The 18,731-nt window shown below is 37.7% G+C and overlaps 1 protein-coding gene across 1 annotated transcript in view; it reads left to right on the forward strand.

The window, feature by feature from the left end:
* Nucleotides 1-18,731, forward strand: part of lmx1bb (LIM homeobox transcription factor 1, beta b) — an 85,549-nt gene that overhangs the window by 54,427 nt on the left and 12,391 nt on the right. The window contains exon 4 of the mRNA XM_073819473.1: nucleotides 17,647-17,879. Within this exon, the coding sequence (XP_073675574.1) occupies nucleotides 17,647-17,879 (233 nt within the window). The remainder of the gene's footprint in view (nucleotides 1-17,646; nucleotides 17,880-18,731) is intronic.

Consider the following 18,731-nt stretch of genomic DNA (forward strand, 5'->3'; position numbering starts at 1 on the left):
ATTATTTCTTTTTTTCTTACAGTCCTTTACTATGACTGTAAAAGCTCACGTAATATTACAGTTACGTTAAAATCTGTCTGTATTATGTCTATCGAATGTCAGTTGTAAAAGACAAAGCCGAAGATAAACCTACCGATGATTTTGTCTTGTCACATTGAATAAGTGCATCTTAAATCACAGACGAAAGCTCAGTTTCGATGTCTTGACTCTTAAAGGGATAGTCCATCCAAAATTAAGTTACTCACCGTCGTTACATTCCAAACCTGTTCTGTTAAGCATAAATTTGTGTTTTTGTCCATTCAGAGATAAAATTTTCTTCAAATTATGTTCTTTAGCATTCCACAGAACAAAAACGTCATACAGGTTTCAAATGACACAAGGGTGAGTACATGACAAAATGTTATTTTTTTTTCTTTCAAGCATGACCAATTAACCATTTAAAACACGAACACGCAATTAAACGATTAATTAAAGTGTTTTTTTAATTAAAACGGCCGCATAGTGAAGAAATAAACAGTGATAATTCCTTTTCACAGTCAAAGTTGACTTAGGGGGTGTGGAGAATTTCCTCCATTTGAAACAGGAGAAGGAATCTATAGGAATAAGAAATAAGTGACAGTGCAAACAAACGAGTCCGGGTTCATCTCCACGTCGACTAAGCCCTTGTCAGCACGCATTCTCTTGATTTCGAGCTTAATCTAAGTCTCTGTCGCGTAAACAGACCCCCACCTCAACACGCTAGCATCCAAATAATGACAGGGTCATTCCTGCTAATTAAAACCAAGGTAAACACTCCCTCTTTTTCACTTTTTTGGGAGTTGGGGGGTCAGAGAGAAGGGAGGGGAGGACACACATATGTGCACAAGCGTCCTTCCAGACTCTGCTTTTGGTAATCCACTATTTATTCAATCCGGGTAAACTCCGCAAGATGGACAGGACATGGCGTAAAAGGGGGTTGGGGTGTGTTAGCAGACAAGCTTCTCGAGCCTCTGTATGGAGCTAAGGAATTTTTCATTAGTGAACAGCTGGGTCACAAGTGGCTCCAAAGCCATCTTAATATTGTGTAGGCCCACAGATTAGGCTGCCCTGAAAAGGAGCCAACGCGTGACGTTCTCCGCCGAATCCCGCCTTTGCATATTTGCAGAGCCCTCGCTTCAGAACACCTTATATTACTGTTTGTTTTATTTCTCAGAAGAAGGCCCTCCAGGGTCAATAGTAATTATGAAGCCCTCTACTCCAAATGTTGCTTTTTAACCACTTCAGCGCTGAAGAATTCCACTCATTGTTTTCCTTCTCAAGTGCGTCTCGGGAACGGATGGGAACGGTACACTAGATCAGTGATTCGGATCTGTGCACCATACCATTGATGAAATTCAAGTGGTACTTAGAAGTTCCTCATGGTACTTGTTCTGAAAATATTTCTTATTTAGATGTAGTTGTTTATGTATTATAAATGACTATTTTTTATGACTAGTTCACAGTACCCCTTTATGTCAAACTGTATATATTATGCTATTATCATTATACTATTATTATAGTATATATTATAGTAAAGATTTTTAGATATTTAATATATATATATTACACACAGTAGTATTAGATTGATTAAAAAAATTTATACTACAGGGCCGTTGAATGCTTGAATCTGATTGGCTGACGAACGTTCCAGAGGTGTGCATTATATTCAGGGAAACGCACGGCGAACGTAGTTCCAGGCAGCTTTAGACCGCAGTGCATGTCTATATCACTTCGCCATACGATTTCAGTTATTTCAAAGGTCCTTACAGCCCAAAACAGCAAAATAACTAAAACCCACAATGACACTGGCCAAACTAAATACAGTAAACATCAGGATAAACACGACAGATTATTTCCATGTTTTTTTCCACCATATATAACGTTTTATTATGTACGGAAAGCACTCTCGCCCTCTTCTCACTCACCTCACAGACGCACACACATAACAGTACAGTTTGCACTCGCGTTAGCATTCGCGCTAATGTTGTTAGCGCTGCTCTGACGATTAACGACTTAAAAACGACATGACAGTCTCACGCAAGGAAACAACGGCGTGGTCTTGAAGAAAATGAACTTAAAGTTTAACTGTTAGAGATGATGCTGCCAGTCACCCTTGAGAGACACAGACATGAGAGAGGTAAAGTCAAACACTTAAGTTTCTCTCCCATCTCTCTTCCGTCTGTCTGCTTGTCTTTCGGTCTGTCTAAACTTCATTATTAACGGCATTATTTTGCTATTAACAGCCCAAGCTTCGTTACTAGTTCTAAAATGACGTTTTGGAACTAGCAACGAAGCTGTTGAATGAGCTGCGTAAGAAATTAATCCTACTCACAATAGTGTTTTAAGGATAAAAACCGGACGAATGTTTGAAATATATCACTTGATCGATGTCTTGAGATGTGGTAACTGTAGTATAAGCGGAATAATTGACTTCGGGCAGTAGAATTCTACGAAAATAATGCACACCCGAGGTGTAACGGCCACTCCGCTTCGCGTCGTGACCGCATTACCACCTCGGGTGTGCATTATTTTCTAAGAATTCTACTGCCCGTCGTCAATTATTCCTTACGTAAATTTATGTAATATGTAATATACAGTATATACAGAAAGACCATATAAAATGTGTAATTTATTTTGAAACAATTTAATATGAAATATTTAATAAAAATATGTATATAATAAAACATACTTATTATATTACATTATATATATATATATATATATATATATATATATATTACTATTTATATATATATATATATATATATATATATATCACTATTTATATATATATATTACTATTTATATATTTATATTTTACATTTAATTAAATGTATATTTGTGTATTTATAGTGTATATATATATATATATATATATATATATATATATATATATATATATATATAATGTATAATTTAGGTATAAATAAATGTGAAAAATATATGATAAATAATGAAATATATTATTCAATTATATATAATATTTCATATTTTATTATTACTGTTTATTGTATATGTATTATAATTTATTATTTTTATATATGTATATAATTACTATGACTCTATTTCAAACAATTACATTGTATTTCAAACAAATAATTAAATAAAATAAAATGAAATATATAATGAAAAAATATATATAAATAAATTGAAATAATTTTTATTAATTAATGTATTAATTAATAATAAATAAATCACATACAGTAGTATTAATATATATTAAAAAGAATATTGATTGAAAAATTATTATTATTATTATTATTATTATTATTATTATTATTATTATTATTATATGTGTGACCCTGAAGTGCCAATTTTTTTTTTAAAAAGTGAGATTTATACATAGCCTAATAAATTCTTGATATATGGTTTGTTAGGATATGTCCATGTTTGGTTGAGATACAACTATTTGAAAGTCTGGAATCTGAGGGTGCAAAAAAACAAAAAACTGAGAAAATCGCCTTTAATTGTCCAAAAATGGTCCAAATGAAGTTCTTAGCAATGCATATTACTAATCAAAAATTACGTTTTGATATATATACGGTAAGAAATTTACAAAACTATCTTCATGGAACATGATCTTTACTTAATATCCTAATGATTTTTGGCATTAAAGAAAAATCAATCATTTTGACCCATACAATGTATTTTTGGCTATTGCTACAAATATACCCATGCCACTTAAGACTGTTTTTGTAGTCCATGGTTACATATGTAAAATAAAAATCAGAAATATATAATATATTATTAAATAATATGTAAGTTATTATTATTAATATTATCATTTAAAATATTTTTAAAATGTGACTTGAATATTTCATCATATGTCTGGCGTTTAAGTGTCATAATAATATGGTGGTCTAAAATTGTCCCTGTTTTTCATCTAAAGGCATGTCGTCCACTGACGTTAATGCAGAGGATTTGGTCTGACCAGTATTCCTTTCATTAGCCTATCTGTGGGAAGTTATGGCTCATAGCATACGTTATGCCATCTGAGAGTTATTAGTCCCACTGTAAGCAGATTGTCTGCAGTGGCCTGCGCAGCAAGAAGGCCTGTTAGACCTCATTTAAAGTGGCTTGGAAGGGTGAACCACTGAGTTATTAGTATTATTAAACAGGTACCGAAAACTTTACAGGGAGCCCTTTGTCTGTTTGCTTTACAAAATCTCTGTCATTTTTCTTTTGTTCCTTCCATTTTCTTCTCCTTCGCTTCATTTGACTGCTTTTTTTTTACTCTTATAGTTTTTCAAAATAGAGTTGATTCAAAAGTCCTCGCTTCCCCCCCCCCCCTCCCCCCTCTCTCTCTTTCAGATGCTCTCTCATTTGCAGTGCATGTGCTGTAAAGATGTCAGGTCTCCAACGGGGCCAGAGAGGAGATGAGCATTACTGCAGGCTTAAGTTACAGAGCAGAACGCTGTGATGAGAAGCAGAGCCGTCTGCAGAGCTCTGCCCGTAACTCACGCACTTCTGCCTCCTTTACAAGGGAACATGCTGTAGCACAATGACAAAGAGTTTGGGAGATGCTAAAAGGGGGAAATTCACTGATCTTTGTATCTATGAATCTCATCTTTTTCCTGTTAAAAGAGACCTCGAAATAGCTGCTTTGTTCGTCTTAAGATGTATAGGATGATCTCTCTGCTTGGCCAAACTCATTAGGCTGGTCTTTACTGACGGTTTTGAACACTTTTTTTGAATCCTTAACCAGGTTTGGAGAACAGGCTAGTGTATTTTTTATCAACAGGGAGATAAAAGTGTTTAGCTGGTCATCCTAACCTGGTAAAAGGTGCTCAAACCCTCTTTAAAACCATCAAAGCAGAACACAGGGATTTGAATGCCGTTTGATCTGCGTTGTAATCAGCATTATCGTGAAGCAACTGATGCTTCTCAAAACTCTCTGCATTTTATGTTTATTTGTAAATCAGATTCAGATGGGTCAGATCTTGCATACGGTTCCTCGTGCTCACGCCCACTCAATCCCCCCTTTTCTTTCATGTTTTGTCAGAGGCAGCACTGTCTCTTTGTACATAGGAGCTGTGGTTCTGCATTGAACATGCTCACTGGAGATCTACAGCTGTCCAAACACACACTGTGTACCTGTCTGCCTGATGCCAAGGCTTAGCTGTGTACTCAACCTCCACCGCTCACGGCCCTGCTGTCCTTTTTATATCAGTGGGGCCATCTTTCCACACTCATCCTTCTATCTTTTTTTAAAGTGCACTCTTAAAAATAAAGGTGCTTCACGATGCCATAGAAAAACCTTTTTGGTTTAAATGGTTGCATTAAGAAGCTTTAACAACTGAAGAACCTTTCTGTTTCTCAGAAGGTTCTTTGTGGTGAAAGAAGGTTCTTCAGATTATAAAAAGATAAGAAAGAGATGTGTTTTTTTTTTTTAAAAGAACCTTTAACTGAATGTTTCGTTGTGGAACCAAAAATGGTCTTTCTATGGCATCGCTGTGAAGAATTTTCATTTTTGGGTGAACTATCTTTTTAACATTGGTAACAATAAGAAATATTTTCTTACCAACCCTAAACTTTGGACAGTAACATATAAAATTGGTGTAATGTGGTCAGATTTTTTTTAGTTTTTAGTTTTTATAGTGCACTTGTTATGTTTTAAAACCTAAAATGCTGCCTACATAGACAGCATTTAAAGCATGATAAGCGTGAAGGCTGTTCCAGAAGGTGAAGGCAGCGTTTGCATGTATACTTAGTGGTATATTGGTATATTAGTGGGGATTTCTAGAAGCTAAGTGGAAGAAAAATGCAGCCAAGATAGCAGATGAGGTGAAATATCAGTTGTGAATAACATATTTAATGTTCCATGTAAATAAAATGGCTATTTGTGTAGTTATAGAATTGTGTTAACCATGGTTTTACTACAAACAAAACAAAAAACACATGGTTACTATAGTTAAACCATGATTACTACAAATTAGCCATGGTTTTGCTACACTAACCATAGTTTAACCATGGTATTTGTAGTAAACCTGTGGTTAAATTGTAATCAATATGCCAAAAACCAAAAACAAAACATGATTTCTACAATTGTACTATAATAAAACTATGGTTAGTTTTCTTAAGGAATTGTACGCTTTTCGCCTATGGAGAGTGTTCAAAATCAGTGATAGTGCCCTAGGCCTTTTCCACACTCTTTTTCTCTCTGTTTTGGCCTTTGGTTCACACTGAGATAGCGTTTATGTCTAGGAAAGCTGAGCTTTTTGAAAACGCTCTTCAAAATGGATAAATTTGAAAACGCTGTTTTTTCGTCATAGTGTGAATCGTGAAAACGGAGGCTTTAGAAAACTATCCCTGTTAAAAAAAAAAAAAAAACAGCATATGCTGATTTTATCTGGTTTAAGATGGTCATGTGCTGGTCCTAAGCAGGAGCTGCTTAGGACCAGCACATGACCAGCTAAGGACCAGCTTAAACCAGCTCAAACCAGCATCCATGCTTCAAAACCTACCTAACCAGCATATGCTGGTTTTTCAACAGGGATGATGCATGTTTAATCATGTGACACATATTTTACAGATAAATAGCTATGTTTATACCAGTATTGTGCCTGTTATGTGCTACTTTCACACTGTTGCTAAAGATATGTATTTCCGTTCTGTCTTTCAGTGTGGATGAGAAACTTTTGGAAAATGCTAATGTAGAGAGAGAGAGCGTTTTAAAATGAAAACGTTGTTTGTTTTTTTCAAATGTATCCAGAATAATGTAGACGTAGCCTTAGCATATATAGACAGCAAGGCCGCTGACTATGTCTAGAATCAGAGATATTGCGTCTCTAGAAATTTTTGACCAGAAGATGCCCAAATTATCTGACAGGAATCTGTGATTTGTGTTAACTCAGCCTGTGAATGTTGCATTTGGGCCTGCGTTTCGCTGAGAGGCATTGAGGTAAGTGTGTAGACATGTTTGGACACTGATACTCTCCCTCAGCCGTGCCTCCCACCTCTGCGAATGACCCCTCAAGTTACTACGTCTTTCAATTCACCGGAGCAGAAAGCATTTCTGATGATCGCGCCTGAGAATAATTTAATCGCTCAACCAGGTAGAAAACACGTCGTATTTTTGGAATACATCTCCTCACGTTGTGATACAGCTCGGTTTGTCAGATCAATAAGGGTGTTCAGCCACGCGTGGAATATTTTCCTGTCAGGAGCCGCACGAAACATGTGTTTCTGTGAACAGAAAGAGAAAATTTAACATGTCACGTAACCGCTTTCCAAAAGAGAGGACAGAACCCTGAGGCACTAATTTCATAAAGTCCTCAACATCACATGAGTTTTTGGATCTAAAGCACATGCAGAAACACAGATTGAACATGAAATATGTTGTATAATGAGAGTTACCATGATGTTGATGGCCGTAAAGCTGCGTTGGGGATTTCTTCAGAGCATAAAACTACATCGATCTGCATCGATTGCAGTGATTAGATGTTTTGTAAAGCTCCTCAGCCATTTCAATAGACGTATATGGCAGATTCATGATTGTGGGAAATGGTTGCACGCCGTCAGGTGTTGAATTCTGCGGTGTAATAAATCAGCTGTTGCAAAACAAATATGAATAACAATCCCTGAAGCCAGCCAGCCACCTACCTGTGCTAGAAACCTCCCAGCATTCTTAGATGCACAAGACAATGGTGTCATAGACCAAAGAGGAACCTGTCTAGGCAAATCTGCTTATCCATCACAGCGCGGTAGACGATCACACGTTCTTCGCCGAGCTGGTGACTCATACCGCGGCTTACGAGCCATTTGTTAGCCACAAGGCATCTCATCAACACCCCACAAGCTTCAAAAAGAGTTTGCTTCTAATTTGATAGATATTTTAAACGAGCAGGGGACAAAGTGAGAGATGAAACGTGTCTTCTGAGAACTTGCCTCAGTGTTCCTCAAGAGAACGAGAGCCCAAAGATTGTTTGATGGAGGAAAACACCTCTGGGCCAGTAATGAAGGTGCACATTCTCCTCTAATGTGTTTTACTTTTACCTGCTGGGAGTTTAATTAAAAAACAAAGAGCCTCAATTTAAAGCCCATTACTATGCTAATTTAGTATAGAGAGGGAGGTGATTAAGCAGCTCTTAGCGTTGACTTGAGCTTGCCCAGGGGAACGAGCTGAAGATACTCTTTATTTGCCTTCATTAGTTCACACTGTAATCTCTCCACGCCGAGGAGAAACGCTGATACTAAGCAGTAATAGAGGTCCATTTCCTCATGGATTATTAAAGAGAAGTTTTACTTTAATGATTATGGTATTTGTCTAATGAAACAGCATTTTTTAGTCTGTGTTTAAAGTTTAAGGACTTGAGTTATGATCAATTGCATTTAATCTCACCCCCCAAAATGCTGGAAGTGTTGCCGTTATTCTTAAAGAATATTAAAGAGCAATGATTTTATGGCACACTAAACCAGTAGAAACTTTATCTATGTTGCTCGTTTGCAACCAAGTCATGATATTGGCTTGGAGTTGTACTCTGATTTTTAGTGCTCGTATTTACTTAAGTAATATAAATGTATTTTAATTTTATGGGCTTTTGGAATATAAACTGCAAAATGTGCAATATAACCAGCAGCATGGAAGTGCAACCAGCATATATGTGTGTGGAAAGTGACACAAATGTGTCTCAATCGGATCCCTAGTTCAGTAGTCAATGCAAATTGTCCTAGCATACTGATGTATGATGAAAATGTTTTTAATATTTTAGATAAAATTCAGTTATGATTTTAGCAACATCAATGGGCACAACTTAATTGCCTTTAAAATTATTAGTATTTTATGTTAATTTTTTTTCCCAAAAAGTTTAAAATGGGTTCAAGTTTATAGGGTTGATAAATATTTTACAGTAACCTTTTTAGTTAACCTTATTATATATTATATTTTATAAAACGGTTAGTTCCATTCCTCAATTCTGATTGGTCAGCAGCTGTGTCGTATTCATGATATGGCACTGCTATGACCGCTTCACTCAACGGTTTTGTGTATCATTGAACCCCCTTAGCAACCACCCTTAGCAACGTAAACACAGCTGCAGCAGTTAGGGACTACTTTTTACAGCGGAAGGCAGTTAATGATTTTACTTTATGAAAACGTACAACTTAATATATATAAACTAATATATATTTTTGATTTTAATATTTTTATTGTGTGGTAACCGTTTTATAAAAGCAATAAGGTACTTGAGGCCGTGCTGTATCATGAATAAATCACGGCTGAAGGGGTTGCAGGCACAACGCCCTTCAGCCGTGATTTATTCATGATACAGCACGGCCTCTCGTACCTTATTGCTTAAATATAAGCATTAACTAACAATGAGCAGTAAATTTGTTACAGTATTTGTGAATCTTTGTCAATGTTAGTTAATAAAAATACACTTGTTCATCTTAGCTCTTCTTAGCTCAAATTCATTAAGTGCTCTTTAAAATGTATTAATAAATGTTAAAATTAATTTTAATTATGATTAATAAATGCTTCAGAAAAAAATTTGGTAACACTTGACAATAGTGTCATTTGTTAACATTAGTTAATGTATTAACTAACATGAACGAGCAATGAACAATACATTTATTACGCTATTTATTAAAGCCCCACTAAGTAACTTTTTTTACCTTAAAATAATGTTTCCGAACTCATGTCAGTGGTTCATCAACTCATAACAGGGTGAAACGGCACTTTCGTATTCGCTTTGCGACCCTCTATCAGCCATAACAGCACTATGTAAGTTTAGGTCGTCGGGTCGCGGTTTTGTAGTTCAAATGATACTACAAATGCGACCTGCTTCACGGCAGGCTTCACAAAAGGTTTTCATACTTTTATAAAGTCATACAACATACTCTACCTTGTCACTGGACATCGTTTTTCCAAAGCCGGTCCTGGATAGCCTTTCAAACAAATAACGTGCATGTGACACGATGGTAGGCTAAATTATTTACGACAGCGGTAATGGACAATTCCGCTTCTAACCTGTAGAGGGAGCATTGAGGGAAAAGTTACTTAGTGTTGCTTTAATCTTTGTTGATGTTAGTTGTTAAAAATACAGTTGTATTTTTTTAGTTTTTGTTAGTTCACAGTCCATTAAACAGTGTTAACAAATACAACTTAAGATTTTAAAAATAATTAGTAAAAGTTGAAGTTAAAATTAATAAATGTTTATTGTAAAGTGTATCTGTATACAGATATTTATTTGCATGTAGTTTATATATTTAATATCATTTTAAGAATATCATTAAGAAAGAACACTTCATTTTCCACAATACATTTATTTAGTTAATTATTTTCTTAAATAGCAGACTAAGAGTCACATCCTATAAAATGTTATACAAAATTGCCTTACCTTCATACCTCTCAAATATTGAAAGATGCAAAATACAACATTAAAATGATGCTTTTATCACTTCATGCGTCTTCCAGTTCTAATCTCTAACTGTAAAACTGCCCTAAATGGTTTTCTCTCACTCTTTTACTTTGAATTTCTCTTTCGGTGTTGATAAATCCATGACACAGATAAAAAAAAAAAAAAAGATCACAGAAGGCATGTAGCCTGTAACCAGGTAGCTCCCAGACGCGGCATCCATCTACTCTCCTTCAACCAACCCTCTTCTCACAAACACCTCAGCGTTCGTGTCTTCATGATTGACACGACCAGAGCACATCGCAGACCTGGGGGGCTCGGTTGAAGAAGCCTGGGGGGACTGACTGTCTTCAAAGTGATTGTTTACAGCTGTTAGACAGAGCCTTTGATGGAAATGTGGTGACATAAGAATCCATTCCGAAATTGTTACAGCCTTTTTTTCTCGTTTCCCTCCATGTTCAGTACAGACGAACATGCAGGGGATAGGTGGGGATGAGAGCATGTGTTGCTAAATGTACGGCGATTATCGAGCCGCACACTCCCCCACACCTCTCTCGCTTCTCTAGACTCATCTTTAATCTCCTCTGGGTATGTGATTCTTATCAGCCGGTTAGAGGCATTGAGGGAAAGGTCTTTAGTGGTCGGGAAATCATTGGCAACATGTGGTGAAAGCTTTAAGATGTTGTCACACTTTAAGTTGCTCATAAGCGGTTCAAAGAGAAAGTGCGTACTCCGACAGCAACTGTTCTGAAAGGTAAGGGCCTAGACTTTTTTATCACTCTGATGAGCCGTCAGACGCTCTGTCCATGCAAGACGCAGACACCCTGCAGGGAAAATACAGTATCATGTCAGAAAACAGGGAACGTGGAGGAATTTGGGCACTTTTGCCTGTGATGTACAAGGGAATGAGCTTGAGACATAATACATCCCAGATTCAAACTATTATTTACCAGGCATTAATGGGTAAAATACTATAAACTCAAAATGTGAACATTTACTGAATGTCGTCTAATACCTGTTGTGCTAAAATTCCAATGGTGGACATTTCTTCTCACCAAACTTCTAGACTTAGTGTGTGAATATCGGTTCAACTAGCGATTACACTGGACTCTGAGAGTCTGGAAGCAGATAATGATCTTTTCTGAAGTTATCTGTGTGGATTATCTGTGATTTGACTCGTGGGGTCTGGGTCTGGGAGGGTCTGAATCAATATTGGCACCGCGCTGCCTGATTTGTGTTTGTTGATCCGAATGCGAGGGTCTTATCTGCTAATCTGTGCGCTCAGGTGTTTGGTAGAGAACGTACATCCTCAGGACAAACAAATTGGGTGTCTGAGGGACTTTAAAGTCCTCCCCTCACCAGTCCTGTTTGGTCTGTGTCTTTTTCATCCCCTTTTTTGTTGTAATTTCTATTAATGACTCAATAGACTCAACATAGTCTTGGCTTTGTAATTCATCATTTAAACACAGAACTTATTGTGGATACTGTGAGGAGAGTGAATCCTGTTTCAAAACCTAGTCTATTGGTTTTGAGGAAAACATTCCAGGAACAACAGGTTGAAGGTCCAATGCTGCTTCAAAGGGCTCTACACAATCCCAGATGAGATATAAGGGTTGTATCTAGCGAAGTGATTGGTCATTTTCTAAAAAAATCTATACTTTTTAACCACAAATGCTGATTTTGCACTAGCTCTGCAATGCCTATCCACATCTTCACGCATTTTGTACTCACACTGAATGTTCACACATGGTTAGTTGTTCATATGTGTACTCCGGTTTGAAAAAGGAAGGTAGAGTGAAAAACTCCATCTAATTTTCTCCTCCAGCTTCAAAATCGAATTGGACTGTCTTTGCGCGTTCGCTTTTTAAGCACTGGTTTGGTACTATACTCGTCTATACTCTTAAAAGTAAAGGTGCTTCACGAAGCCATTGAAGAAACCCTTTTTGTCTAAATGGTTGCATGAAGAACATCTGAAGAGCCTTTCTGTTTCACAAAAGGTTCCTTATGGTGAAAGAAGGTTCTTCAGATTATAATAAGGTAAATAAGAGATGGTTCTTTAAAGAACCTTTGAATGAATAGTTCTTTTTAGAACCAAACAATATTTCTTCTATGGCATCGCTGTGAAGAAGGTGCTTTTAAAGTGTGTGTGTGTGTGTGTGTGTGTGTGTGTACTGGTATTCATCACGTTGTGGGGACCAAATGTCCCCACAAGGATAGGAATACCAGTAAATTTTGACCTTGTGGGGACATTTCTGAGGTCCCCATGAGGAAACAGGCTTATAAATCATACACAATGATTTTTTTTATAGGAAGTAAAAGTGTGCACAATCTCCTGTGAGGGCTAGGTTTAGGTGTAGGGTAGGTGTAGGGTGATAGAAAATATGGTTTGTACAGTATAAAAACCCCATAAAACATGTAAACCAGTGTGTGTGTGTGTGTGTGTGTGTGTGTGTGTGTGTGACCTTTCCAACATGATTATATAAAGTCAAGCTAGTGCAAAACAAGCATTTATGGTTCAAGGGATAGAACTTTTTATTTTTTTTAAATGACTGATCGTTTTGAGCCTTTTGAAGCTGCATTGAAGCTGCATTGAAACTGCAGTTTGGACCTTCAACCTGTTGGATCCCATTGAAGTCCACCATATGGAGACAAATCCTGAGATGTTTTCCTCAAAAACCTTAATTTGTTTTCGACTGAAGAAAGAAAGACATAAACACCTTGAATGACATGGGGTGAGTACATTATCAGGATTTTTTTTTGACTCATAATGTCATAATGTACATGATCTTCAGACACGTTTTGCTCCTTGAGACCAAAAACAGAAAAAAATGGGATCTGTTTATCTTGTGTTTTGCTGCCGGCGGCTGAACTTTCCCTCATTGAGTCGCAGATCATTTAAAAAGGCCCAGATGTGGAGATGCATCTCAACTGAAGGATTCAACTCTCTAGTCTTCTTCAGCTTTCATCTCAAACCACATGACAGAAATCCCCTCCAGAAGACGTGCACCCGTTGTTTATGTCCGTCCTGACGTCCGGTCCGCTCTTCCCTTGCGTGTCCGTACTCCGCAGCTCACCCAGGCTAATCAGGTAATGTTACGGGGGATTGAGAGCAACGGCCCCCCCATCCCGGTCGGCCATCGCCCGCTCACACTGCGGTGTTGTTTTAAAGTGCATTCTTTCTGCGCTGAACTTGGAAAGGTATTAAAGTGGGATTAGGGGCTCCTCCACAATCCAGCGCTTGTGTCATTCACTGGGCTGCTCTCTTTCACCCCCCTCATCCCGGCCGCCTCCCTCTCTCTCTTTCTGTTACCCCCCGCCTCTGCCCTGTTTGATTGTGGCGATCAGTGGGAGTTGAAGTGACTGTGCCTTTCAAAAGGAAAAAAAGGGGTAGGGTTAAATCCCTACTCCACTGCTCCCTGCTAATTCCCCTTGTTCCTCCAAGAAGGATTTACTTCTGCTGCCAGCTTGTGAAAGGCTTTCTCTGCCCATCCGAAAAGTTAGCCGTCGCCTTCCTGCAGAGGTGTGGTTGCTATAGCAGGGGCGTCATGCGTGGCTATTCCATCAGAGGTCCCGCTGAGAATGGGGAACGGGTCAGGGGGGCTGACGACAGCCAAAAAGTCCGGATTAGATGCCGGGACAAAGCCAGGACAGGAAGATTCCAGAAGGAACAAATGGGAATTACAGCAGCAAAAATAATGCAAAGTGACAGAGAGGGGAAATAGAAAAATAATGGCTTACAAGATTAGAACGGGTGGGGAAAAAGGAGGTGAGAAGAAAAGAGGCGGATGAAAGGGAATGTTTTCATTTGGATGAGAAGGATCCTGAGAGCGGGGCGGCGTCGAGGTGAGCGGGCGAAACTAGAAAGTGTCACCACTCCTCAATAGGGTTCATTTCCTGTGCTTTCCGGCCTTTTTGGCCCTGGAGTCTTTGGCGGGGATTCGCATTTGAGTCATGACAGATTGATTATTCTGTCTGATTGTTTGACAGATCCGGCATGTAACTGGTTAATCTAGCCAAAATATCACGTCACGACTGTTTTGAAGTGTTTAGACAGCAAAAACTCCATAAATATGATGGAATGTGCAAAATCATCTTGTTATTGTTACCAACTCATCTTCCTTTACAGATGTTTCACAAGATTGTATCACAACGCCGTGGTCTTCATGCCAAAAATTACAACCATGCTAATCTTCGATACTTGCTCAATACTTGATTTGTGAGGAGAAAATATTTCTATTTTCATGTGATTAATGAAATCTGTATGGACGTAATTGCTCGAACAATTGGGAGTAACCACAACAGATCAGGCCATGTCTAAACACAAAATGATGAAGGTGTGTTTCTTTAGAAACTTCAGATTGGAGAAAGGAGCCAGGTAGATGGATATCCCACAAACACTTGCAAATTGTTGGCATGCCAAGAGTTTAGTTAGGATTAATAGTTTTCCACTGGCAAATGAAAACCTTCTAATCTTCTTATTGTCCCACAATAAATAAAAGATTATAAGCTTATGTAGAGCCTGCTAATGCCAATATCCATATTGTTATTCTTCTAAAGAATTGAGTTCTCAAAGTTTTTGATCCCAAAGATCCCAAATATGATGACCCCCTTGTGAAGGAGTTAAAATAAAATCCCATTTATCAATCCCACAACATTTTTAAGATTAAATAATTGATAATCAACCAAATTATACAAATATTTTCTAGCTCAAGTTAATAATTACATAATATAAATATATAGTATAAAAAATATTTTAATTAGATTTTTTACTTTTATTTCAAGTTTTGGAACACCAGTTTGAAAATTTAAATGCAAACTAACTATAAACTTTAAAGATTGAAGATATTGTTAATAATTAGATAACACTAATATATAGTAAAACAAAATCTTAAACTGGACAGAGATACAACTATTTAAAAATCTGGAATCTGAGTGTGCGAAAAAAAAAAAAACCTAAATATTAAGAAAATGGCCTTTAAAGTTGTCCAAATTAAGTTCTTAGCAATGCATATTACCAATCAAAAATTAAGTTTTGATATATTTATGGTAGGCAATTTACAAAATATCTTCAATATGATCTTTACTTAATATCCTAATGATTTTTGGCATAAAAGAAAAACCGATAATTCAACCCATACAATGTATTTTTGGCTTTTGCTACAAATATACTCATGCTATTTACACAAATAGTACATAATACAGTACATAAAACCTACAATATCCACCAATGAGTATTCACCATTTATTTTCCAGCATTAATAATGATGCTGCTCCATAAATGACAAGGCGATTCCACTGTATGCCGCGTCGGTTTATTCTCATGACATCTCAAAGGACGCCCATAGAAACTCTGACATGCAAGACAACAGTGGCGACAAAAAATCCCCAGCTATACAAAACTCCAACAAACAGTGATGCAGCTGGTCGTGTGTCCAGCGGGCTGTCATTATCAGTCCCCCATCACCATCTAACAATGAAATTACCATCACAAAACCCACCATATTTACACATATTCATCTGAACTCATATTAACACATATTCATCACTGTCAACCATCCCTGTCCACCATCGACAGAATATGACGATGGGCATTCTCCCCGTCTCTCCCTCCCGTTGAACAATGCCACAGATGAAATGCAGAGATACGCACAAGCGCCGGGGCAGCTGTCCTACCAGCCAGAGCAAACAAAAGAACCAAGGCTAATAAATCAGCTTTTATGGGCTGGACACTGTCACACTCCCGCTTCCTGTAGAGGTGGGCTCCCGCTGAACCTCACAAGATGAGAGCGAGATGGCAATATCTCTGGCTGTAATGAAACCAAAATGATTTTATCGACACCGTTAGGAGGAAATGAAGGCTGCGGGGGCGGCCGCGGCCTATTATGTAAACAGACATGTATTGTGGCATAGCGTATGATTTTAGAGCTTATCTGACAGGAGATCAGTTCATAGCAGCGTAGTGTAAATTTGCAGTGAACAAAATGTTTAAATATTTTATTTATGCTATTTTCTCTGATCAGTAGGTGGTTGTGTAATTGCAATTGCATGTAGAAAGCTCCCACGAAACAAAATGCAAACAGATTTTAAGCCAGCTCTTCCCTAAGAAATAACTTCCCGTTTCAGTAGCATTGTGCGAGTGGCGCTGGAGCCTGTCTAATCACTGCAGTGAGCGGGGTAAAGCCAGCGGAGCTGAGGGCCCACGCCGCTGATTGAGGTTTGCTGGTGCGTTGGGTCGAGAGGTGATCCCGTATTTCCTCCCATTGGGTTCTGCTGAAGCGTTGAGGAGTTATCCAGGCTGCATTAACAGATGAGCCAGTGTCAAAGCAGATCACTCAGGGGCTCAACCTCATGCCCCCTGCCCCCTTAATCACCAAACTATGATGGACAAGCACATGTAAAGACATTCACTGTGCTGTGATGCCTACTCATGCTTTACTCTTACTGTAGTTTTAAGTCTCTTAAAGGGGTAGTTCACTCAAAACTGAATTCTGACAGTATTTAGACACCATCATATCATTTCAATCCTTTTTTCTTTTTTTTTTTAAGAATTATGACTTTTATTCTGCAAAGATACATCAACTAGATCATAAATGACAGCATTTTTAAACTGAGGACAACTGAGCAACTTATATACAACTATTACAGAAGGGTCAAACTCTCACTGATGCTCCAGAAGAAAAAAAACAATGCATTAACAGTGGGGGTGAAAACTTTTGACCATAATGGAGATGTGTACATTTTTTTTTTTGCCTAAATATCATATTTTTTTATTTAGTACTGTTCTTTAGAGGCTACAGATGATAGTTATATGTTTCCCTGAAGACAAAAAAGATTTACCCTCATATTCAAATTAAAAAAAAAGTTTTCACCCCCTGGCTCTTAATGCATGGTTTTGTCCTTCTAGCATCAGTGAGCATTTTAACCTTCTGTAATAGTTGCATATGAGTCTCTCAGTTGTCCTCAGTGTGCAAAGATGGATCTCAAAATCACACAGTCATTGTTGCAAAGTGTTCAAATACACAAAAATGCTGGAAAACCAAAGAATTTGTGGAACCTGAAGGATTTTTTTCAAGAACCCGGGCAGTTTAACTGTTCAGGACAAACAAGGAACTCATGAACAACTATCACTAAACAAAAAAACAAAAACAAATCGAACCAACCCCAAACTTTTGAACACCAGTGTGGGTTTACAGCCCAATTTTGGCGTTGTTTGTCTTTCTAGACAGATTCTTCAAGCGCTTATACATTCTCTCTTTCTCTGTCACTTTCTCAGGTTATTTGCGACAAAATGCAGCGGGTGCCTGGAGAAAATCGCCCCCACAGAGTTTGTGATGCGGGCGCTGGAGTGCGTCTACCACCTCAACTGCTTCTGCTGCTGTGTGTGTGACCGACAGCTGAGGAAAGGAGATGAATTTGTACTGAAGGACGGACAGCTGCTGTGCAAGAACGACTATGAGAGAGAGAAAGACCTGCTCGGCTCTGTCAGCCCCGATGACTCAGATTCAGGTATGAATACAAACCTATACAAATCTATACACTACAGACCATGATCCCAGCATATTCATTAATATATTTTTAGATTATCAATTACAGTGGTGGTCAAAAGTATTAGAACACTAGTATTTTCACCAGCTAAAAAATGTTTTTTAAATTTCTGTTTTGCTGTAGTGTGTCAGTGGGAAATATCAGTTTACATTTCCAAACATTCATTTTGCCATTATAATAATAATTGTAATAATCCAGTCAGATTTTTGTTTGCACAAGGAGTCTGACAACAGCCAGTGCTCCACACAGAGATCTGATCTCATCATCATCCAGTTTGTCTGGAATGACATGAAGAACAAAACAAACTAAAACAGACTTAATCCAGAAGAACTGTGGCAACGTCTCCAAGATGCTTCAAGAAACCTACCTGCAATGCTACCTGGAAAACTATGTGCAGGTGTACCTAGTGCAAAGGATGTTCACACCAAATGTTGATTTAATTTAGGTAATAGATAAAGAAAATCTATTCATGACTTCATATTTGACAGCATTCTCATTTTACAGCATTTTTACACAAGTGCCTAAAACTTTTAACAGTACTGTAGCTTTGGAGGTAGGTTTCTTGAAGCATCTTGTAGATGTTGCCACAGTTCTTCTGGATTTAGTCTGACTGTCTGTCTCAGTTTGTTTCTTCAAGTCATTCCAAACAGACTGGATGATGATGAGATCAGATCTCTGTGTGGAGCACTGGCTGTTGTCAGACTCCTTGTGCAAACAAAAATCTGACTGGATTATTACAATTAATGGCAACATTAATGTTTGGAAATGTAAACTGATATTTCCAACTGACACACTACAGCAAAAGATAGAAAT

This window comes from Garra rufa, chromosome 15, assembly GCF_049309525.1.
Source record: "Garra rufa chromosome 15, GarRuf1.0, whole genome shotgun sequence".
Taxonomy (NCBI): domain Eukaryota; kingdom Metazoa; phylum Chordata; class Actinopteri; order Cypriniformes; family Cyprinidae; genus Garra; species Garra rufa.